The sequence below is a fragment of the Loxodonta africana genome, chromosome 24 (genome assembly GCF_030014295.1).
Source record: "Loxodonta africana isolate mLoxAfr1 chromosome 24, mLoxAfr1.hap2, whole genome shotgun sequence".
NCBI lineage: Eukaryota > Metazoa > Chordata > Mammalia > Proboscidea > Elephantidae > Loxodonta > Loxodonta africana.
Genome location: NC_087365.1, coordinates 56,434,240 through 56,458,304, shown reverse-complemented (window position 1 = coordinate 56,458,304; position 24,065 = coordinate 56,434,240). Strand labels below are relative to the sequence as shown.

Sequence of the window (24,065 nt, the reverse complement as noted above, 5' to 3'; positions counted from 1 at the left end):
TCTTCTTCGGTCTTCGTTATTCATTGTCCAGCTTTCACATGCATATGATGCAATTGAAAATACTATGGCTTGAGTCGAGCTATTATATAGGTGTCCTTCATAGAACGCCCAATATGACCAACATAGCTTATCTTAATGATGGACCAACTTCCATCCCTCTATGAGGTTGGAGATGTTCAAGTTACTAAATACTTGCTGTCCCTTTGGGTAACTCTGTCTTCTCTCCATAGATACACTCACCTGAGGAGACCACCTGAGCCAGATGTGCCCCTACATCCATTCCAGCCTGGTTATTGTGTCCTTCTCAAGACGTGGAAAGCCAACCCCCATCAGCAGAAGTGGGCCAGTCCCTTTGAAGTCCTCTTGGCTAAACTGAATGCCATCAAACTCAATGGACTCAAAGCTTGGATCCACCGTATTTGAATAAAGAAAACCACCCCACTGGACACCAAGGGACAAGCTCACCAGAACTGTGAGAACTGGACTTGTGAACCAGTTGAAGGACCTTAAGCACTTGTTTTCCCAACACCCTCCTGCATGAGTGAAATCTCCTAAAGACTCTTAACACTGCTAATAACTTTGGTGTTAGTATTCTGTTTCCTATACCTGTATACTCTACTTGAACAGGTTAGAATGCTGTAGACTTTTGAGTGAGCAGAATCAACCATGAACAGGGTGATATGGTTATTCCTAGTAGTCACCCTATGTGTAAATGCTCAATGGAATTTCAATGTTCTTAATAGGTTGCACCAGTCAGTTGTAAACCATACTGCATGGGCTAACAATTGCTGGATTTGTTCACACTCCCCTTAGTATGTAGGGCAAGGATTACCCATAATCCCCCTACCTCTCCATCCAACTTACTGGCTAAAAGAAGAGGGGGCACAATTAATGAATAAAAACAAAACCCTAGACAGAGTCCAATACACTACTGTGAGGTCTGACTTTCCAGAAACTTGATGCATACAGTGGCATCCTACCCATAATGCCTCAACAGTAGGACAGTGGCCACGATGCAATACTACCTGGGTCTATGCTAACCAAACATGAACTAAATTCAATACCAATGTCTCTTTTAAATGGGACAGCTCTAGCATGGTTATGTTAGAAAAACTAGGGCACAATGTAACTGATCAAAGCATTATAAAAGCAGTCTTCCAATTTCTCCCTGCAGCCTACTCATTAAGACACCAAGGGCTTTATTGGTTACGTGCGCATTCAGCCTATAAGACATGTCCAGCTAATCATACTGGCACATGTACCCTAGGCTGGTTATGGGCAGGAGGCATATATTTACTCCCCTAGAAGAGGTTCCCAGGAAGGGTGATCCAACTGAATGCGGAAATTATAGAACGATGTCATTAATATCATACGCGAGCAAAATTTTGCTGAAGATCATTCAAAAACAGCTGCAGCAGTATATTGACAGGGAACTGCCAGAAATTCAGGCTGGTTTCAGAAGAGGATGTGGAACCAGGGATATCATTGCTGATGTCAGATGGATCCTGGCTGAAAGCAGAGAATACCAGAAGGTTGTTTACCTGTGTTCTATTGACTATGCGAAGGCATTCGAGTGTATGGATCATAACAAATTATGGATAACATTGTGAACAATGGGAATTCCAGAACATTTAATTATGCTCATGAGGAACCTGTACATAGATCAAGAGGCAGTTGCTTGAAAAGAACAAGGAGATACTGCATGGTTTAAAGTCAGGAAAGGTGTGTCAGGGTTGTATCCTTTCACCATACCTATTCAATCTGCATGCTGAGCAAATAATCCAAGAAGCTGGACTATATGAAGAAGAACAGGGCATTAGGATTGCAGGAAGACTCATTAACAACCTGCGTTATGCAGGTGACACAACCTTGCTTGCTGAAAGTGAAAAGGGTTTGAAGCACTTACTAATGAAGACCATAGCCTTCAGTATGGATTGCATCTCAACATAAAGAAAACAAAAATCCTCACAACTGGACCAATGAGTAACATCATCATAAACAGAGAAAAGATTGAAGTTGTCAAGGATTTCATTTTACTTGGATCCACAACCAATAGCCACGGAAGCAGCAGTCAAGAAATCAAACAACTCATTGCATTGGGTAAATCTGCTGCAAAGGACCTCTTTAAAGTGTTGAAGAGCAAAGATGTCCCCTTGAAGACTAAGGTTCGCCTGACCCAAGTCATGGCATTTTCAATCACATCATATGCATGTGAAAGCTGGACAATGAATAAGGAAGACCGAAGAAGAATTGATACCTTCGAATTGTGGTGTTGGTGAAGAATATTGAATATACCATGGACTGCCAAAAGAATCAACAAATCCGTCTTGGAAGAAATACAACCAGAATGCTCCTTAGAAGCAAGGATGGCGAGACTGTGTCTTACATACTTTGGACATGTTGTCAGGAGGAGTCAGTCCCTGGAGAAGGATATCATGCTTGGCAAAGTACAGGGTCAGAGGAGAAGAGAAAGCCCCTCAATGAGGTGGATTGACACAGTGGCTACAGCAATGAGCTCGAGCATAACGGTTGTTAAGGATGGCACAGAATCAGGCGGTGTTTCATTCTGTTGTGCACAGGGTCGCTATGAGTCAGAACCGACTTGATAGCACCTAACAACAACAACAAGAGGTTCTATATCCCACCAGAAGCATCCATAGGTTTAAAAGAGAAACTATGGATATTACTAAGAGTGCTTAGGAAAAGGCAGAGGGTGTTACTCCCAATGCTTGGGGTTGAGATGAATTATGATGACATTTGTGCCATGTACTAGTTCATTAAGAATGTATTTCTGTCACTTGGGACAGTAGCCAATACCACCAAAAGCTTGACCCAGACTGTAGTCTGAAGTAAACTCCGTTAGAACCACGGCTCTACAAAATCGGGTTGACTTAGATCTAATGTTAGCTTCTCATGGAGGAATTTGTATATATATCAATACTAGCTGTTGCTCTTTAGTCAGTGCACCTAGACAGATTTAACATGACCAAGAAAAGCTGAGTTTGGTAGTTAAACAACTACAACAAGATCATGCAACCACGGAACAATTAATGATGACTTCATGTCCTGATTTTAGCTGTCTGACAAAATGGTTACCCAACCTAGGATGGTTAAAACCACTGGTTACTTTTATAGTATTAATACTGGCCATAGGGATATGGTCCTGCTGTTTCATACAATGTATCCCTGCCTGCAAGTCCTAGTTAAAAATGCCAACTGTTCAAGCCTATGTCTAATAGTTGCCCCTCCCAAAGAACATGCCAGACAATTCTGAGGTGGGTTATAGTTCAGAACGGACACTGGTCCTGAATGACCAATGTAAATAAAAATTAAATTGAATTTGCCTTGTTGCCTTAAATGCCCTTTCTGTGAGCTAAAGTACGCCTGCTTGCAAAACCCCAGTTGGTGTGTTGCAAAAGGGACCAATGTAGCCCAGGTGTCAGTTAGGGTCCTAACAAATAAGAATTTCAGAACAAAGATGCCTGGCTTACTTAGAGCAGCTGGCCTAGGAACAGGCCAGACTTCATTTTGTTATAAACTCCTGCTTCTGTATTTCTGAAAATTTAACTTTGACTTCTTCCCATTTACATGTATATGGCCTTGGGCCTCTGGCTAGGTGGAACCAACAGTCAATATAGCTAAGTCTAGCCAAGTCAACTTGAACTTCTTCCTCCAGTACCACTGAAAGGAAGAACTCCAGGCTGCACTTAAGGCACTGCCAAAAAACAAGGCTCCAGGAATTGATGGAATACCAATTGAGGTGTTTCCACAAACTGATGCAGCACTGGAAGAGCTCATTCATCTATGCCAAGAAATTTGGAAGACAGCTACCTGGCCTACTGACTGAAAGATATTCATATTTATGTCTATTCCAAAGAAAAGTAATCCAACTGAATGCAGAAATTATCAAACAGTATCTAATATCACATGCAAGTAAAATTTTGCTGAAGATCATTCAGAAGGAGCTGCAGCAGTATATCAATAGGGAAGTGCCAGAAATTCAAGCCAGATTCAGAAGAGGATGTGAAGCAAGGGATATCATTGCTGATGCCAGGTGGATCTCAGCTGAAAACAGAGATTACTAGAAAGATATTTACCAGTGTTTTATTGACTATGAAAGGCATTCAACTGTGTGGATCATAATAAATTATGGATAACATTGTGAAGAATGGGAGTTTTAGAACACTTAATTGTGTTCATGAGGAACCTGTACATAGATGAAGAGGCAGTTGCTCGAACAGAACAAGGAGATACTGAGTGGTTTGAAGTCAGGAAAGGTGTGTCAGGGTTGTATCCTTTCACAATACCTATTCAATCTGTATGCTGAGCAAAAAATCCACGAAGCTGGACTATATGAAGAAGAACGGGGAATCAGGATTGGAGGGAAGACTCATTAACAATCTTCATTATGCAGATGACAACCTTGCTTGCTGAAAGTGAAAAGGATTTAAAGCACTTACTAATGAAGATCAAAGACCACAGCCTTCAGTATGGATTACACCTCAACATAAACAAAACAAAAATCCTCACAACTGGACGGATAAGGAACATTCTGATAAACTGAGAAAAGATTGAAGTTGTCAAGGTTTCATTTTACTTGGATCCACAATCAACACCCATGGAAGCAGCAGTCAAAAAATCAAAAGATGCATCGTATCGGGCAAAACTGCTGCAAAACACCTCTTTAAAGTCTTAAAAAGCAAAGATGTCACCCTGAAGACTAAGGTGCACCTGACCAAAGCCATGGTGTTTTCAATCACCTTATATGCATGTGAAAGCTGGACGATAAATAAGGAAAACTGAAGAAGAATTGACACCTTCGAATTGTGGTGTTGGTGAAGAATATTGGATATACCATGGACCTGCCGAAAGAACAAACAAGTCTGTCTTAGAAGAAATGTTGCTGGTGGAAACCCCAGGTTCTGCTCGGTGCGACTTGTTACGGCCAATAAACAAGAGGCTGAGGTGGGAGAAGAAAGGCCCCCTTATTCCATTGGGCAAGGAAAGGAGCAGTCAAGGCTGCTACCTCCAAGGCTGATTGCAGGCAGTTTGGGGAGGTGGGCTTTTACAGACAGCAGAGAAGGAAATGCAAATTTATCATGAATATTCAGGCACTCAGGGCTTGGGGATGACTATGTATTTTTTCTAGACAAGGGTTTGATCCAATGGGATGGAGGAAGAGGTCAATTTTCCTTCATTAGGATGTTAAGTCTCCACCCAGAGGTGGGGTGAGGCCATCTATGACCTGCTCTGTAGTTATCTTGTTAGGGACAATTTCAGAAGAATGTGCAGCTTATTCTGCTCTGCGTAAGAGAATAGGCCAGAGCAGGTATCTCTTATAAGGGTTGGGCTCTGAGGCCGTCTGCCTCAGAAGTACAGCCAGAATGCTCCTTAGAAGCAAGAATGGTGAAACTATGTCTTGCATAATTTGGACATATTATCAGCAGGGATCAGTCCCTGGAGAAAGACATCATGCTTGGTAAAGTAGGGGGTGAGCGAAAAAGAAAGACTCTTCAAGAGATGGTTTGACACAGTGACTGCCACGATGGGCTCAAGCCTAACAATGATTTTGAGAATGGTGCAGGACTGGGCAGCATTTCATTCTGTTGTACCTAGAGTCGCTATGCGTTGCAGCCCACTGGACAGCACCTACCAGCAACAAGAAGAAGACAAGCCAGGGCAAGCTTGGGGAAGTCCGGGAAAGTCAAGGGAGGGTCAATCAATCAGAGTCTTGCTGAGAGGTTCCCGATTCCACTCTCTCTCTATCCTCGAGAAATGGCCTCCCCTTGAATTCCTTGGTTTTTCTTTGTGTTGCTAACGTCTGCCCTAGGGGATGTTTCTTATGCTTTCAGTAAGTCTGTTTTATTTTAGCAGAGTCTTAAAGTTTCACTCTAAAACACTAGAAAAAAGGCCAGAGAGCCAGGCTTCAACCTGTGAGTGAGAGTTGGCTACTAACTTGAGAATTTTGACAGAACTTTGACTACAGAGGAAAGCGCAGGAGTTGAGGTTAAGGGCTCCCCTGAGACTTCAGGAGCCTGCTTTGCTTTCCCGGTCTGTTTCCCGTAAGGAAAATGAGGCTGGGAGGTGCGTGGCAGCACGAGGCCAGGCCTATATGGAGCTCATGGGTGATCAGGTGTATGTTTACGCTGCCTACGCCCAGGGAACTCAGTTCTGCTTCGGCAGGAAAAGTTAGCGCAAAAGCCAAAAGCCAGCGGCCCCCGCCAGCGCGCTGGGCGGGTCAGGCACGCCGGCCGGAAGTGCCTGGTACGCAATCCCGCGCGCCAAGGGCCGGGTCCGGAAGTCGCCCGCGGAAACCGCTGTGGAGACTTCTCCCGAGTGTAGCGTTTGAGGCGGGCAGGGACGGAGACTTCACTGGGGGACCACTAGGGTTTGATGAGTGGGTATTTTAAGAAGTGACCAGAGAGGCTGTCGCCCCAGTGGCTGTCGTCCGGGTCCGTGACCCGCGTGGCTCAGAAGCCGCTCCTGTGACGGCCAATGGGAGCCGCAGGCCGCGAGGATTCTGGGGACTGTAGTTCTGGGGGAGTCCCGCGGCCGGTGAGTGGAGGGACCGAGCGAGACCCTCAGGGTCCCCGACCCCCGGGCGTCTTTTCCCCGCGGTAAGGAGGGTCAGGAAAGGTTGGGCCTAGCGTTAGGGCCCGAGGTGGAGCTCGGCGGGAGGGGAGAGGGCCCGGCGGCGGGCGGGGGCTGCGCTCGGCGGTTCGGCGCCTTCGGTTCCGGACGCTTCATTTTTGGAGAAGGGGGCGCGGCTCGGGGTGTACATGTGAGGCTAGGAAATTGGGGGAGACACAGCCTTGAATCCTTGAGTTGCAGGTAGCTCCGTGGACCTTCCGTTCCCGGGTTGGGGCTGGGGCGAGAGTGACCTAGAACTTCGTATTTCTTTTTTGAAGGCGGTGGAATTAGTCTTAAAAAAAAAAAAACCACTGCCGTCGAGTCGATTCCGACTCATAGCGATCCTATAGGACAGGGTAGAACTGCCCCATAGAGTTTCAAAGGAGCGCCTAGTGGATTTGAACCGCTGACCTTTTGGTTAGCAGCCATAGCACTTAACCACTAGGCTACTAGGGAATTGTCTGGGACAAGCAATTCCCTAATAGAGACGGCTGCTCTGGTCATGCATTCACGGGGTTAGTTGGGTTATAGGGATGAGTTCAGCCGGGGCAAAGAGACAACACCCACCGTCGCCCATTGTTGCAGCCACTGTGTCCATCATCTCGTTGAAAAGCTTCCTCTTTCTGGCTGACCCTCTGATTTACCAAGCATGATGTCCTTCTCCAGGGACTGATCCCTCCTGGTGACAAGTCCAATCCCTTTCATTTTTATGTTTTCCAATTAGGGGGTGTGGCTGGGGCTATGAAACCCCAGGGTTTTTTGGCGGTCCTCAATTCCTGGGTCTTAGTGAGAATCCAGGATTTTATTATGGTTCTTTGGAAAAACTGTTTGGCAGCTCTTTCCCTTAAGCCCTGAAGAATTGTTACCTTTGCCCTAGCTCTCTGGAGAAGCAACTTGGTCGAGCAGGAAGGGGACTCCCAGCTTATTTTCTACCCCAGGGGGTTTGATACTTTTTCCTAGGGGAGTCCCTGTGTTGATTGACATTTCCTGGATAAGCTTGATGGTTTGATACTTTCATCTGGCCTGGGCTGGTAATTAACAAGACCCAAGTTAATTGACATTTCGTGGGTAACTGAAGATTGGTTGAACTCTGGTCTGGTGAGAGAGGCCCTGTCTTGTTAACTAGTGAGGCTCAGGGTGTATAAGTGACCGGAAAGCACAGATTTTTGAGGCCCCCTGGTAAAGAGACAGAGATGCTGACTAAAAGCTGAGCTGGCAGAGCCATGTGGGAGCTGAGTGGCCTGAAGCTGCTGTGCTGGCTATGAGCTGAGCCAGATAGCTACAGAGAGGCCTGACAGCGGAGAGGCTTGATAGCAGAGAACAGGTAAGAGAGCTGAGCAAGCTGCTACACTGGCTGTGAGCTGGGCCAGTTAGTGACAGATGCCCTGATGTCAGACAGCTGTCCTGATTGGGCAACTGCATGCTGAGTTGTGTACTGTTACTTTCAACTTGCATACTATTCTGAGTTGTCCCCTGAGTTTATCCCAATAAAACCACTTAGCTGTAAGTACATTTCATGAGTTCTGTGAGATGTTGCAGCAAATTACTGAACCCAGTGGGGGAGAGGAGAATACTGAGGTAAGAGGGAGTAGCTGGCGCCAAGATGAAGGACTGGCACAGGAGCTTGGAGAAGATGGAAATCTGGCATGTATTTAATCTCCACCTCATAGGAACGAACCAGCTTTGTATTGGTTTTTATTCATGAAATTAATTGTTTCTTGTTTATGGTTCTTCATGTTTCATTTCCTTCCTTCACTCCCTTTCTCTGCTGTTTCCACTGGCCATGTTCCAAATAGAGGCTGCACTGTTGGCCTTGGCCCTGGAGTGAAGATGACATTGAGCACAGTTACAATTGACACATGATGGACATGGGACCTGAGTGAGAAACAAGCCTTTATTACTTTGTCACTGAGATTTCGAGAGGTTGTTTCTTACTGCAAAATAACACAGCCCATCCTAAACAATACCAACCCTTTCCTCCACTTTACTCTGAGGGTCTTGCCTTCTTCAGGGTGAGTTTTGTACCGTATGGACATCTGGTCACTCTGCTTTTTCATGTAGTCATTTTTTCAGTGGGCGTTATTTTAGGCATTGGTGAAGAGAAGGGTCTTTAGAATGAGAATCTTGCATTCTAGGCTTGACACCAGCAATTGATAGCTGTATGGCCTTAGGGACAAGTAAACCAACTTCTTAATGCTTCAGTTTTCTCCTCTGTCAAGTGAAAATAATAGTGATATCTTCACCTTGGCCGTGTTGTGAAGATTAAGGGAACTCTGTTTAGTACGGTAAATGCTTGCTGCTGATACTGTTATTGCTGGGAGAAGGAGAGGTGTATTTCTCAGGTCAGACCAAGTTGTGCTGCAATAACACATGACCCCAAAAACTCAGTCATCTAACCTTAAACCCAACACTGTTCCTCATCCTTCATGGGTTGGTTTTAGCTCTGCACCATGACCTTTTGCAGCAGAACCAAGGCTGAAGGAGAGCCCCTTTTGGGAACATATTTCTCTCATCAAAAGAGGAAAAAGAACAGAGAGATGGCAGAGTCCTGCAGCACTTGGAAATCCCATTGTCACTTTCACTCACATGCAATTCACAAGGTCAAGACTGAGGTCAGGGTCAGGGGAGCATAATCCTTTTATCAAGAAGGGGAAAATGATAAAATCTGCCCACAGAAGCCTATTTTATCCTAATCAGTAAGATTAGCAAATGACCAGTGCATTTCTTACAAGAAGCTCACATTCTAGTAAATACAGTGATTTAAGTTAAAAAATTGCAGTATGGTTTCATTAAGGTGATGTGTAGATTGGACAGAAGAGGGAGTGAGCAGCTCTGCCAAAGGGGTTGGGGGATGAGTCAGGAGAGCATCCCCAGCTAGCCTTAAAGGCCGCGGTAAGGAGTCCCACCCAGAGGTACCTCAGAAGATAGGCCTGGCAGTCTGCTTCCTAAAGGTCACAGCCTTGAAAGCCTTATGAAGGAGTTCTACTTTGCACAGGTGAGGTCACCACGAGTGGGAATTGACTGAACAGCAGCCAACAACAGCAACAAGGCTGCAGTTGGATGTAGGCACGTGGGCTAAGGTCCTGAACAGGATGCTGAGGAGCTTCTAAGGTGGCATAGCTCCTACCACCATCTGCCGCCTCTGGACCACATGAGTGGAGGACTTGACTGATAGGGTCATGTGGCGTATACTCACAGAAATGGAAGGTGAGGTGTTATTTATGCAGAAGTCGTTGTGAGGCCTGAAGGGACTCAGTTCAGACCCCAAACTCCTCAGAGTGCAGGGACATAGGGAATTGAACGCAGCTGGAACCTTGGCTGGGGAGTCGGAAGCTGACTGCTGCTGCCCTGATGAACCTGGAGGGAGATCTTAGAAGCTCCTCCTCCACAGGCTTTAGCCTGTGTTTCCCCTTCTCTCTGACTCAGGTAGCAGAAACTGATCTGGGACATGGAGCTTGAATCTGAGGTGTGGGACAAGAGGGGTGCAGTAAATTGTGACAGGTAAGGGAGAGTGTCAGGGAACAGACTTGAGGGCTTGTGGGCTAGAAATGAATAAAGGTAGGAAATCCAGAGATGCCGAGTAGACTGAGATTTTGTGATTGTTGAGTGAGACGGGTGAGAGAGGACAGGATCCCTGCTGAGGGGACAGGGGTTTAGCACACAGTGAAGGATCCAGCAGCATTAGTTTACTTCTCCACCTACAGGTCCTGGATGCATGGAAATGAGAGGGCTTTCGTAATTGAGGTTTGAAGAAGTCACCGCAGGCAGCAGAAATCCATCTTAAGGTGAAGTAACTTCCATCTGGCCCTGTGGCAGAATTTCAAGGCAGTCACTGGGGCCATTAAATTGCCTGATCCTTCAGCCCGGGGAGAGCAGGACTGGGAGAAGATTTTATCTTCAGAGAACAGGGAAGGTATGGAGACCATGAAGAAATTGACTCAAGAACATGAGGCTAAAGGTAAGCATTGTGTAGGGTCTGGAGAGGTGAAGGGGGTACCAAGGCTCCAGGTTCAGGTGAGAGAATGCTCCAGTGGCCACAGCTGAGTGAAGTGGCTACTTCCTTCCATCCCAGGGCTCAGAAGAGCTACTCTGGGAACATTCTGGGAGGTCTGCTTTGTCACAGCTTCTCTTTCTGCCTTAGGTTTGTTCTCTAAGGATACTGACTGGCCCCAAGAGAAGAGGAAGCCCAAAATACTGGTGAGTTCAAATTACTGTAGTTTTCTGAAATGGTACTTCATTTCCTAGAGAATAGACATATATTCTCTGTCTTTCCAAGGCAGAAGGTGATGAACTTTTAGGCGTTTCATGCCTTCGTGTCAGGTACCCCGTTAGACATTTTAGAATGGTTTCTCCATTTTTGCGTTTTATTTTTATTTTTGGAAAATATGCCCAAGATTAATATTAAGATCCAGGAACCTCTAAGAATTAAGGAATATTTTTGAGAAACAATGAGGTTATTAAAATTTTTGGAAGTACTATTAAATTTCACTACATAATCAATACATGTAACTATCTAATGATAGCATCTTGTATACTGGGCATGTTTTTACTTTTTAATTATTGAATTTTAAAACAGAAATACCCACTAGCATAATAAAAATAGATTCTCATTGGAACACTTCTACACTGCTGGTGGGAATGTAAAATGGTGCAACCACTTTGGAAATCGATTTGGCGCTTCCTTAAAAAGCTAGAAATAGAACTACCATACGATCCAGCAATCCCACTCCTTGGAATATATCCTAGAAAAGTAAGAGCCTTTACACAAACAGATACATGCACAGCCATATTTATTGCAGCACTGTTTACAATAGCAAAAAGATGGAAGCAACCAAGGTGCCCATCAGTGGATAAATGGATAAATAAATTATGGTATAGTCACACAATGGAATATTATGCATCGATAAAGAACAGTGAGGAATCTGTGAAACATTTCATAACATGGAGGAACCTGGAAGGCATTACGCCGAGTGAAATTAGTCAGTTGCAAAAGGACAAATATTGTATAAGACCACTATTATAAGAACTTGAGAAATAGTTTAAACTGAGAAGAAAACATTCTTTTGTGGTTACAAGAGGGGGGAGGGAGGCAGGGTGGGAGAGGGGCATTCACTAATTAGATAGTAGATAAGAACTACTTTAGGTGAAGGGAAAGACAGCACACGATACAGGGGAGGTCAGCATAATTGGACTAAACGAAAAGCAAAGAAGTTTCCTGAATAAACTGAATGCTTCGAAGGCCAGCATAGCAGGGGCAGGTGTCTGGGGACCATGGTTTCAGGGGACATCTAAGTCAATTGGCATAATAAAACCTTATTAAGAAAACATTCTGCATCCCACTTTGAAGAGTGGCGTCTGGGGTCTTAAATGTTAGCAAGCAGCCATCTAAGATGCATCAATTAGTCTCAACCCACCTGGATCAAAGGAGAATGAAGAACACCAAGGACACAAGGCGATGACGAGCCCAAGAGACAGAAAGGGCCACATGAACCAGAGACTACATCATCCTGAGACCAGAAAAACTAGATGGTGCCCAGCTACAACCAATGACTGCCCTGACAGGGAACACAACAGAGAACCCCTGAGGGAGCAGGAGAGCAGTGGGATACAGACCCCCAATTCTCATAAGAGCAGACTTAATGGTCTGATTGAGACTAGAAGGACCCCGCTGGTCATGGCCCCCAGACCTTCTTTTGGCCCAGGACAGGAACCATTCCCGAAGCCAACCGTTCAGACATGGATTGGACTGGACGATGGGTTGGAGAGGGATGCTGGTGAGGAAGGAGCTTCTTGGATCAGATGGACACTTGAGACTATGTTGGCATCTCTTGCCTGGAGGGGAGATGAGAGGGTGGAGGGGGTTAGAAGCTGGTGGAATGGGCATGAAAAGAGAGTAGAGGGAGACAGCAGGCTGTCTCATTAAAAAAAAAATCTCATTAGGGGGAGAGTAATTGGAAGTGTGTAGCAAGGTGTGTATGGGTTTTTGTGGGAGAGACTGACTTGATTTGTAAACTTTCACTTAAAGCACAATAAAAATTATTGAAAAATAAAAATAGAATCTCAGATATCATCATGTAGCTTCATCATCTTTAATGGCCAGTCTTATTTACAGGAATATGATATTGTGTCAATAAATCTGAAAATATCAAATGTAAAATATCAAAACATCCACTTTTCCCTTCTCTCTTCAGTTCTGACAACAGCTGCCCACATGGCACTTCTTTCTCTGACCCTGGCCACCTGGAGCTAGGTCAGTCTCACAACTTAAAAGGATACTCTTCTTCACACTGCCAGATAGGCAGATTCTAGACACAGGTTTGAGAGCCCACATGACACCCTCACTTCTGAACTGCTGACTGCAAATTTGGGGTGTCTGTTCTCCCTTCTTGATACCAGCTGCAAGTTTGGGAGTCTCCTCCTGAGTTCCTTCATTTCTGACCTGTTGGCCGCCACTATTTCTTTGGGTTTGATAATTTGCTGGAACGACTCAGAACTATCAAAAAATGCTGTATTTATGATAATAGCTTTATTATAGCAAAAAGTGATATAAATAAAGAGATGCATAGAACAAGGTCTGGGAGGATTCCCACTGCGGAGCTTCCATGACCCAGGAAGGGATATGCTGCCATCCCACATGCACTGCTGTCTCTCACCAGCCAGGAAGCCCATGGAGCGTCTGTGCCCGGATCTTCTGTTGACTTCATTACGCAGCCCTGATAGATTTCATCAGCCCCCCTCCCTCCCCTGAGATTAGCGGGACTTTGAAAGAAGTGATGTGATTCCTGACTGATCTTGATGTGCACCTGTGTGGCATTTATATTTGGTACTTTATGTAATTACAGTTAATGTACCATGGCAACTGAAATGAATTATTTTGTTGGAGGACCAGGGTTATTTAAACCATGGTAGCTGAAATCCTTGCATACTGGAACTATGCAAAGTATGGAGTTCCTGTATTTAAAGTGGGTGAATTATCAAGCAAATGGATTGTAAATTATACCTCAGTAAAGTACTTGTAGGAGCCCTGGTGCCGCAGTAATTAAACATTCAGTTGTTAATCGAAAGGTCAGTGGTTCGAACCCACCAGCCATGGGAAGAAGATGTAGCAGTGTGCTTCCGTAAAGATTACAGCTTTGGAACCCCTTTAGGGCACTTGCACTGTGTCCTATAGGGTCACTATGAGTCAGAATCGACTCTGGTGATGGGCTAAAGTGCATTGTTTTTAAAAATTAAGTTATCTGTAAATGTCTTTTTCTGGAATATTACTGTCATTCTCTTGGCACTTGTTTTGCATAGATGAGATACTACTCTACCTGATGAGTGAAGTGTTAAGGACTTTATTAGAAGAGGACATTAAAATACAGACACAAAGACAGTGACTTTACAGATCCCATTTAGTTCCTGAACTCTTCGGAAATGCTCTGTCCAGACCCCATCTGTTCACTCCTACTTTTCTCTGTAGTTGAAGTTTCCTTCCATCTTCTCCTTTAAATCTTCACCGTCCCTTCATGCCCAGCACAAGCCCTACCTCCATGATGCCTTTGGCTCTTTTCTAGCCCGTCCCATACTCTCCTGTCTTTATATTTATGAATTCTCAGTCACTTCCCTGAATACTGCTTAGTGCTTTCAAACTGATTCACACAGCATCTCTCCAGTGAAGCCATAGGTGTGTGAGGGCCAGGATGGGTTTTGTGCATGACTTGTGCTCCCACAGGTTTTATCCCAAAGCCAGGTGTATAGTCGTGTCCAGGAGAACTTGATATGGGGAACTGTGTTCTCTGAAAAGACCTAGAGGAACTTCCTCAAATCCAGATTCTTGAGGGCCACCAGTTAAACTCCTCTCACTGGGAAAATTGATGGCGATTTGCTGTGCATTGATTTATTGCTTATGGTAGGAACCTGTTACATTTGAGGATGTCACTGTGGTCTTCACGGAGGCAGAATGGAAGAGACTGAGCTCTGAGCAGAAGAACTTATACAAAGACGTGATGCTGGACATTTACAGCAATCTGCTCTCATTGGGTGAGCATGTGTTCTATTCTTTTCCTTCATTAATTCAATAAATATTTATTGGGCAGCCATTATGTGCCAAAGGATGCCTGGTGGTACAGTGGTTAAGCACTTGGTTACTAACAGAAAGGTTGGTATTTCAAACCCACCAGCTGCTCTGTGGGTGAAAGATACGGTATTCTGTTACCTTAAAGATTTATAGCTTTGGAAACCCTATGGGACCTTCTCTTTCCCGTAGGGTCTCTGTGAGTCAGAATCAACTCAGTGGCAGTGAGGTTTTTTTAGGTTTCAAAGGTTTTCTTTGGGCTAAAAAGTTTGTGTTCAACCATTAGCCTAGAGGTTGGTGATTCGAACCTATCCAGCAACACCAAAGAAGGTCACCTGGACATCTCCTTCCGTAAAGATTACAACCAATAAAACGCTATGGAATAAATAAAATGAGTAAGAAAACAAAAACTAAATCCCATGTAACAGTTCTACTCTATAGGCGTGCAGTGGCTGTGAGTTGGAATCAACTTGATGGCAACTGGTTTTGTTTTGTTTTTACTATGTGTCAGATAACGTTCTAGGTACTCAGGACACGTTAGTAAATGTAATAGTTGGAAATTCCTGCCCTCATTGGGCTTACCTTTGAGTTTAAGGAGAGAGAGAAAAAACAGTGAACTTTATATACAAATTAGGTTCCCGTTTAATAATTTTTATACACATTGTTCCTTGACATTGGCTACAGTTTTCACAGTGTGTCAGCATTCTCATCATTTCCATTCTTTTGGTTCTGTTTCCTTTGATCTAGCTTCCCTTCTTCTCCTTGCCTTCTCTTCTTTGACTTTGGGTAAATGTTGACCGTTTCGTCTCACATAGTTCATTGTTTTAGGGACCACATTTCTCATGGGTGAGATTGTGTTTTTTTAAGTCCATACGTTATTGGGCTGAAAGCTACTTTTCCAGTACTAAAGTAGCTGTAGTGCTGAGTTCACAGGGTAACTTAGGGCAGTAGCCTTGGGGGTTCCTCTAGTCTCTGTTGATCCAGTAGGTCTGGCCTTGTTTTGTGAATTCGAATTTTGTTTTACAATTTTCTCCTTTCTCTCATTGTATCTGGGACCTTTTATTGTGTCCTTGTAGTAGCAGTAGGCAGTGGTAGCCGGACACCATCTAGTTCTTCTGGCCTCAGGTTGGAATAGGCTGATTCGTTTAGTCTGTTAGTCCTGTCGACTGATTTCTTCTTTGAGTCTTTGGTTTCCTTCATTCTCTTTTGCTACAGGGGAGTAGAGACCAAGAGGTGTTTCTTAGATGACTGGCTGCAAACTTTTCATACCCTAGATGCTACTCACCAAACTAGAGTGTAGAACATCTTTATGAACTATACTATGCCAGTTGACTAAGTTGTGTCCTGAGACCATGGTCTTAAGCCTTTTAACCCAGTAAACCAATCCTGTGAGTCGTTTGGATATGTCTAGATAGTCTCGTAACGGTGCCCGCATGTGCTTTATTGCATATATGAGTATGTATGCAGCATGCACAAACATGTACATGCATATACCTACAGATAACACCAGTACCTGCACGTATCTGTACTTGCGTTTGCCTTACATACATATTTTTTGGTTGTTTCTCTGAGATTACCTTTTTGAATAATTTTTCCCTTTTGGAACCATACTAGTGTTTGATGTACTCAAAGAAACTAAGTCAACAAAGAAAGGGGGGAAAACCCTAAAGTAGAATACAAAAAGAAACAAATCTAACTATATTTCAAGTAAATAACATGACCACAGTGAACAGGGGGAGAAGAACCCAATTAACTTTTGAACAGAGAACTTTGACCATGTCTTCATTCTAAAGCAAGGGTTGGCAAACTGCTGCCCAAAGGCCAAATCTGGCCTGCCACCTATTTTTGTAAAAAAAATGTTCAGAACACAGCCACTCGTTCATGTATTGTTTGTGGCTACTTTCATTCTGTTACGGCAGAGTTGAGTAGTTGGAACAGACCGTGTAGTCTGCAAAGCTTACAATATTTACTATTTGATCCTTTACACAAAAAGTTGGACAGCTTCTCGTCTATTGACAACAAAACAAGACAAAAAAAAAAAAAAACCCTGTGCATAAATCTTGAACTATATTTTGTGTATTTGTCTTTTGTATCCATATGGGTCAGCTATTCTGAAACCATTTTCTTTGAATTTTAAAATTAAGTGAATGAATAAATATATTGATATTGGGAGCCAGGTTTCTCACTATTGGAGAAGGAAGATACAAATATGGAATGGGGAAGGCTAGGAAGAATCTGGATTTGGATTGGAATTGGAGGTGTCAGAAGTTTTTTAAAAATATTTGGAAATCACACACAAACACACAGACAGACACATACATATAAACACATACAATGCACACAAACACCAAACAAAAAAAAACCCCAAATCCAGTGCCATTGAGTCGATTCCGACTCATAGTGACACTATAGCACACCAGTTAAATTTGAGTAAGTTCTATATAAATGTAACGATAGTGTGCCATTAAGAGCCCTGAGGGTGCACCAGTTAAACGTTCGGCTGCCAACAAAAAGGTTGGAATTTCAAACCCACCCAACAGCTCTGTGGGACAAAAGACCTGGTCAGCTGCTCCCATAAAGGTTACAGCCAGGGAAACCCTGTAGGACAGTTCAGGTCCGCCACCTGGGGTCGCTATGAGTTGAAATCGACTCGACGGCACCTGACAAGGACATTGTGCCATTAAACGTCCTGATTGTAATAATTGTAGTGTGGTTAATATAAATAAATATAATTGTTCCTTAGAAATATTAAGGGGTAAAAGAGCGTGATATCAAAGTTCCCCAGAGCTTTAGTGAAACGACACTTGTACTTATAAGGGTGTAGAATTATAGTGAGTTTAAGGGGTTCCTTTAACAAGGGTGTTAACTGTAGTGAGCTTGCAGTTCCCGTGTTTAATACAGAATAGACACAAAAGAGATTCTTTCTCCCACTCCAATCCTCAGAGACGTAGGGTGTAACAGGCTGTAGTCTGAATGACCTGGTGCGCTTGTAGGTAAGCCCGAGGGAAAGCAGCGACAAATCACAGGTGGTCAAAAGGCCAAGACTGAGAGTTCAGCTTACAAACTCTGGAGTCACCACATGGTCTCACAGGAGATTACTGGCCAGAAGTAGAAACAAACCAGAGTTAGATCACCCAGAGAACCTGAGTAAATAAACTCAGAGAGCACTCTGAGAGAGCACCCAGAGCCTGCTGAGAGACTCAGCCATGACAAGGCTGCCAGGCCCCCGGATCTGAGCACGTTTGAGCGGCTCAGTCCCAGTACAGTGTTATTATTAATTTGGCAGTCCAGCAGTCCCAGCCCAAGCAAGCAAAGTGCAAACAGATAGTCAAAAACTATAACAAAGATCACTTAGAGGGTTAACAAATAAAAAAGCTGAGTAAGTATTAATTACGATTGTGCAATCTGTAATTTAGATTTATTTAATTCATAATTTCTATAACCACTATTGCATATCGTAGTGAAATGTGTTCCTTTATGTGGCCTTTTGCCTTGGTTCTTTGGAAAAACGGAGGAGTTTGTGTATGTTAGCAGCCAACCCCACAGAGATTTTTTTCAGGTAGAAGGAAGCAGGAAGAGAAGCAGCAGAAAGAAGCAGAAAGAAAAAAGAAAAACAGCAGAGAGAGAGAGAGGAGGCAAGGAACCTCCTAAAAGAGCTATAACACGGGTCAAGGTCTGTAACACTAAAGACAGAGAATGGCCTGGTAGGGCCCTGGTGGCAGAGTCGGTGGCAACAGACGGCAGTGCAAAAACGAGCCTGTCCTGAGGGGGCCAGGAGGAAGCCTGCACTGTCGAGAGTTGCTGAGAGAGCTGTCCTGCACTGAAGAAGGGGGACTGTCTGCTGGCTTCCTGATCCTGACCCTGATCTGAGTTGTAGCCTGCTGATCTTGCTCCCAAGTTGTAGCCAGTTCTTTAATAAATCACTTAACTGTAAGTATGGTCTGTGAGTTCTGTGTGGCCATTACAAAGGATTATCTAAGCCGTAAGAGAAGAAGAGAGTGCTATGGGGAGGACGGCTAGAGTCAGAATTGGTAAAAATGTTGGAAGGTGGAAGTATGTCTGACCACCTCATGGGAATCAGCTCTGGGCTGATTCTAGTCATTGTCCCTTCTGTAGTTGGACAGGTTCAGACGCTACTGCTATGCCATTTTCACGCATATACTATCTTCTACATTTGGAAACCCACCAGATGAGTCACATTTTTATGTCTGTCTGTCCCTTTTTATAGTAAAAGATCATGAAGGAGATTTCTGCACAGGTTGTAGAAATATTTCGAACTACTAGCAAAGTGTTATGCGCAGTGTATATCAAATGTGTCTATGGCTTAGAGGGTTTTAGTAGAAGAAAAAAGCTGACTGTAACACAAATGGGAGCCCTGGTGGCTCAGTGGTTCAGCAATTAGGCTGCTAACCAAAATGTCGGCCGCTCCTTGGAAACTCAACGGGGCAATTCTACTCTGTCTTAGAGGGTCACTATGAGTTAGAATTGACTCAATGGCAATGAGTTTTTTTGTTTGTTTTTGTATAACAAAAGTGTTAATTACGTCTGATACTTACTTGAGACATTCTTAGTCAGGCTGACATGTTGAAGAGGTTTTTGGTGTGGGTTATCTGGATTGCAGTACCCAGACCCACTGCCATCGAGTCAATTCTGAATCATAGTGACCCTGTAGGACAGAGTAGAACTGCCCCATAGTTTCCAAGGCTATAATTTTTACAGAAGGAGACTGTCATATCTTTCTCTCACAGATCAGTAAGTGGGTTCAAACCGCCAACGTTTTGGTTAGCAGCCAAGCCCTTTGATCAGTGCACCACCAGGGGCCCTTCTGGATTATAATACAAAGTGTAATTTGTAAAAATGGAATATAAATGAATTATTGGTGAGAAACAAATTGTGTTGTATGTATCGTCAATTAAAAGTGTGGCAATAAATTGTTAGTTGCGTCAAATCAATTCCAGTGGATGATGACCCCATGTACGCAGAGTAGGACTGTTCCATAAGGTTTTCAAGGCTGTGACTATTCAGAATCAGATCGCCAGACCTGTCTTCTGAACTGCAAACCTTTTGCTAGTAGTCAAGTACTTAATGGTGCCACCCAGGGACTCCAGCAATGAGATGCTGTCTGTCATAAGAGAAGAACAGTTACGGCCACTCTGACGGAAACCTTTCTCTTTTCAGCAGAACCAGAGCCAGAACTCTACCCCTGCTCCTCCTGCCTTCTGGCTGTCTCCTGTCAGCAATTCCTCAGCCAGCACATGCTTCGGATCTTTCCAGGCTTCTGTGCACAACATCACTTCCATCCAGGGCATTCCAGCCCAGGGCATCAGAAGCAGCCAGAGCAGCAGGATTCTGATCTCAGCTGCTGGAGGGAAAACACAGAAGGTCACGACAGAGAAGTCTCCAGACCCCTGAGTGGGAGGACAGGGGAGGGAGAGACTTCAAGGGTGTTCTCCAGCCCACCCCAAAGAGAGTCAGCAAGCCCTGGAGAAGGCAACACAGAGGTAGGGATAGAGCCCAGCTCAGGCCAAGGGGTAGAGTCTGTGGAAAGAGGCAAAGGGTTGAAGGAATTAGAAATGTCAAGATTAGGAGCAGTCATCTGTAGAGAGGATGAACCAGACTGTGGCCTGAAGTCAGACTTCACACACCAGAGGTCCCTCTCACAGGAGAAGCCCTATGTGTGTAGAGAGTGTGGGCGAGGGTTTACCCGGAAATCAGTCCTCCTCATGCACCAGAGGACACACACACGGGAGAGGCCTCATGTGTGCAAGGTGTGCAGGCAAAGCTTTAATCGGGAATCGGGCCTTCTATTACATGAGAGGACACACTCAGGGGAGAAGCAATATGTGTGCAAGGAGTGTTGTCGAGGTTTTAACCACCAGTCAACTCTAATTAGACACCAGAGAACACACTCGCGTGAGAAACATTACTTGTGCTTGGAGTGTGGGCGAGGCTTTAGCCGGAAGTCAGGCCTTTTTCTGCACCAGAGGACACACTCAGGGGAGAAACCACATGTGTGCAAGGAGTGTAAGCGAGGCTTTAGACGAAAGTCAGATCTCCTTATACACCAGAAGACACACTCAGGGAAGAAGCCACATGTGTGCAAGGACTGTGGACAAGGCTTTAACTGGGAGTCAAGCCTCCCTTTACACCAGAGGATACACACAGGGGAGAAGCCACATGTGTGCAAGGAGTGTGGGCGAGGCTTTACCCAGAAGTCAGTCCTCCTTATGCACCAGAGGACACACTCAGGGGAGAAGCCACATGAGTGCAAGGAGTGTGGGCGAGGCTTTAGCCATAAGTCAAATCTCATCACACACCAGAGGACGCACTCAGGGGAGAAACCTTATGTGTGCCTGGAGTGTGGGCGGGGCTTTAGCCAGAAGTCAGGCCTCATTGGACATCAATGGAAGCACACAGATAAGAAGCCTTATATTTGCAGTGAGTGTGGCAAAGGCTTTACCCAGAAATCAAGCCTCCTCATACACCAGAGGACACACTCAGGAGAGAAGCCTTATGTTTGCAATGAGTGTGGGCGAGGCTTTACCCAGAAATCAGTCCTCCTTAATCACCAGAGGACACACTCAGGGGAGAAGCCATATGTGTGCAAGGAGTGTGGGCGAGGCTTTAGCCACAAGTCAAATCTCATCACACACTTGAGGACACATTCTGGTGAGAAACCTTATGTGTGCCTGGAGTGTGGAAGAGGCTTTAGCCAGAAGTCAATCCTCCTTACCCACCAGGGGACACACTCGGGGGAGAAGCCATATCTGTGCAAGGAGTGTGGGCGAGGCTTTAACCGGGAGTCAAGCTTCCTTCTCCACCAGAGGACACACTCAGGGTAGAAGCCATATGTGTGCAGTGAGTGTAGCCGAGGCTTTAGCCAGGAGCCAGGCCTCACCAGGCATCGTAAGACACACTCAGACGAGATGTCTTATGTTTACAGTTAGTGTGGCCAGTGCTTTAACTGTAAATCACTGCTCACACATCCGAGGACCCAGAAGCTCTGTGTGTGCAGGGAGAAGGGGCAAGAATTGGGGAAAAGGCGCACTTCATTATCGATCAGAGAAAGCCCTTTTCTTTTTTGGGGGGAGAAGCATGTGGGCAGGGAGAATGTGAGGTGCTTGTCTTTTACCAGAAGATACGCAGGGAGAGCTGTGTGGCAGGGTCTGGGTGGGACTTCGTTCTCCTGTCCTTCCACAACTGACTTAAAAGGACAAAATGTTACCACGACAAACCACAACTTCAGCCACCTCAGAGGGAGTTTCTGGAGAAGCTTCCGGACCACCTGTACGAGGTGGCGGTGTTAGTAGTAACAAAATAGACTAATTTTCCGCATCCTGCAACCAAATAGAATAGAAAATTAGAATGTTTTATTTAATTAAGTAATCTAAGAATGGCTGACTTGTTTTATTTTCATATACCATTTCTTTCTGATGCTTTGTTGTCTTTCTCTTTGTAATAAAATTTTTCTTTAGTAAACCGTAGCTCAGGCTCTGTTACTCACCTGCCTGAATGGTACATGGAAATCAAATACGCACTTCAAGTTTCTTGAATGAATTCAACCCGTAAGAAAAAATAAGTCCTAAATATATTTATCGAAGAATCTGATTCTTTGCATGGGGAGAGCAGTGATCTAGGTTTTGGAGACAGATGCCAGGCAAAGGGACGGAATGTCCTATATCCCCAGGGACTTAATTGCCTCTTCTCCTAAATGATCATTTTTTCTGTTACTGCCTTCTTCTGTTGACTTCTATGAAAGCTCCCTTGCCTGGTTTTCCTTCTTTCTGGTCTCTGTTCTGATCTGCTGAATCTTCTCCACCCATCAGAGTATTGCTGGTCTCTAATGCTCAGTTCCTGTCCTAGCTCCAAGGTCCTTTTAACCATCTATTGTCCCTCACCTTGAAGTCACCTTTCTAGGGCCTTCCAGGTTCCAGGGTCAGGTCTTTTAACTATGCCCAAACTGTTTTTCAGTCTTGTTGCCTTGGGCCTCTTGGCTATTCCATATGTCAGGTCAGCAATGATAGGTCTAAAGACCCCTAAACAGATTTCTGATACCAGGTGTAAGGACCTTTAGCAGTGTCCTCTCAGCTCTCCAATCCTAGGACCCAGCCCTGCTAGTGACACTCCCACATTATTGTAATAACTGCTCTAAGACAACCTAACCATTCAGCCTCCACTGTTTCTCACTCCAAGGACCTGGCCTTTTAGCCATGCCTGTCTAGTGCTCCTCATTGGGAGCCCAGATTGTCCAGTTTTTTGACAAGTCTGCATATCCTGGCTCTTAACCAGCATCCTGGGGAAATAACTATCCACAGGAAAGGACTTGCCTAGGCTGCAGCAAATTTGTTTGCCCAGTTGGAGTTTGCCAGGTCCACAGAATGGGTATCAGAGTTTGAGAATCAAAAAAGCATTGAGTGTTTTTGACACTTCATCAAATCAAGGCATGGAAAAATGTCAAAGGAGTCACTGGCCCCACAGGTTATACCCACTCTAACCTTCAAGTCAGCTTTCCAGAGGATCCTGAGTCCACTCAGGTGGGGAAAAAGGGTGGGAGCACCTGGGAACGTGGGCCCTGTCCTTTGCCACATTTGGCCTAATGCACCTTGGCCAGCACTCCCTCCATAACACCAATACTCTGTTTCTGGTCAGAACTGGAAGCCACAGGGAAAGTGATCTGGATATGTAATCTCTAGGGGTTTGAGGAAGGAGGAGTCCTGATAATCCCAAGGCCCCTTCCGTGCATTTGGGAAAGAAATGCAATCAAAACCAACAGCTTCCTTGGGGAAAAAAGGATGATAATAGAAAACAGTGCAGACTATTACCCAAATCTCCCATTCACAGTAGCAGCCTCAGCCATGCCAAGGGAAAATAGACTTTCTCCTAGCCTAGCAGAGGCAGGGGCAAGGAGTTATCTTTCCAGATCTGGCAAGGAGCTTCCCCAGACTACTGCTCCCTTCCTCCTTTGTCTCTCAAAAGGTCTGCTGGAATCAGGCCCCCATCACTCCATCCTAGAGACAAGTAGAACTGAAGTGTGCTGAGGTCTCCAGCAGAAGGAAGAGTGAGGGAGGGGCAGTGTTGTCAAAAGGGAGGTACGAATGCCCTACTTGCCCAAACTTTGGCTTTGGTGCCCAAGTAGGATTAGCTTAGTTTTTGTGTTAGGATCCAACGGCTTATTTCTGACATTTGGTCAGTGATTTCAAACTCAAATGCCTGCAGAGCCCAGACAAGTCCTATTAATGGGGGAACCAAATTCAGATTGGAGGTACGGGGTGGGTACTTTGAAAAATCAGGAAACTCACACTGAAGTTGCTTCATGGCATCTGCCTGTGATGGTTAAGGTTATGTATCAGCTTGGCTGGACCATGGTTCTCAGTCATTT

At 44.7% G+C, this 24,065-nt stretch overlaps 2 protein-coding genes across 5 annotated transcripts in view; both read left to right on the top strand.

Annotated features, from left to right (window-relative positions):
- Positions 1–10,482: 10,482 nt before the first annotated feature.
- LOC100676650 (zinc finger protein 343-like) lies at positions 10,483–22,290 on the top strand. Its single transcript, XM_023538754.2, has 4 exons — positions 10,483–10,588; positions 10,772–10,827; positions 14,526–14,652; positions 19,865–22,290. Exons 1-4 carry the CDS (start codon positions 10,546–10,548, stop codon positions 21,526–21,528), a joined length of 1,890 nt encoding a protein of 629 aa, XP_023394522.1. The 5' UTR covers positions 10,483–10,545; the 3' UTR covers positions 21,529–22,290.
- LOC100676086 (zinc finger protein 343-like) overlaps positions 14,546–24,065 on the top strand; it is a 182,315-nt gene continuing 172,795 nt past the window's right edge. For 3 of the 4 annotated variants that reach the window (XM_064276250.1, XM_064276249.1, XM_023538745.2), the window contains exon 1: positions 14,547–14,652. The gene's annotated coding sequence lies outside the window, so the exon portion shown is untranslated. Of the gene's footprint in view, positions 14,653–24,065 lie in introns of all 4 variants that reach the window. The other variant, XM_064276245.1, reaches the window with a different exon arrangement.

Bases quoted from the DNA above. Each gene is read 5' to 3' on its own strand.
- LOC100676650 (XM_023538754.2), top strand. From the start codon at position 10,546: ATGGAGACCATGAAGAAATTGACTCAAGAACATGAGGCTAAAG. The intron at 10,589-10,771 runs GTAAGCATTGTG...TTTCTGCCTTAG, and splicing joins TCAAGAACATGAGGCTAAAG to GTTTGTTCTCTAAGGATACT. The intron at 10,828-14,525 runs GTGAGTTCAAAT...TGCTTATGGTAG, and splicing joins AGAGGAAGCCCAAAATACTG to GAACCTGTTACATTTGAGGA.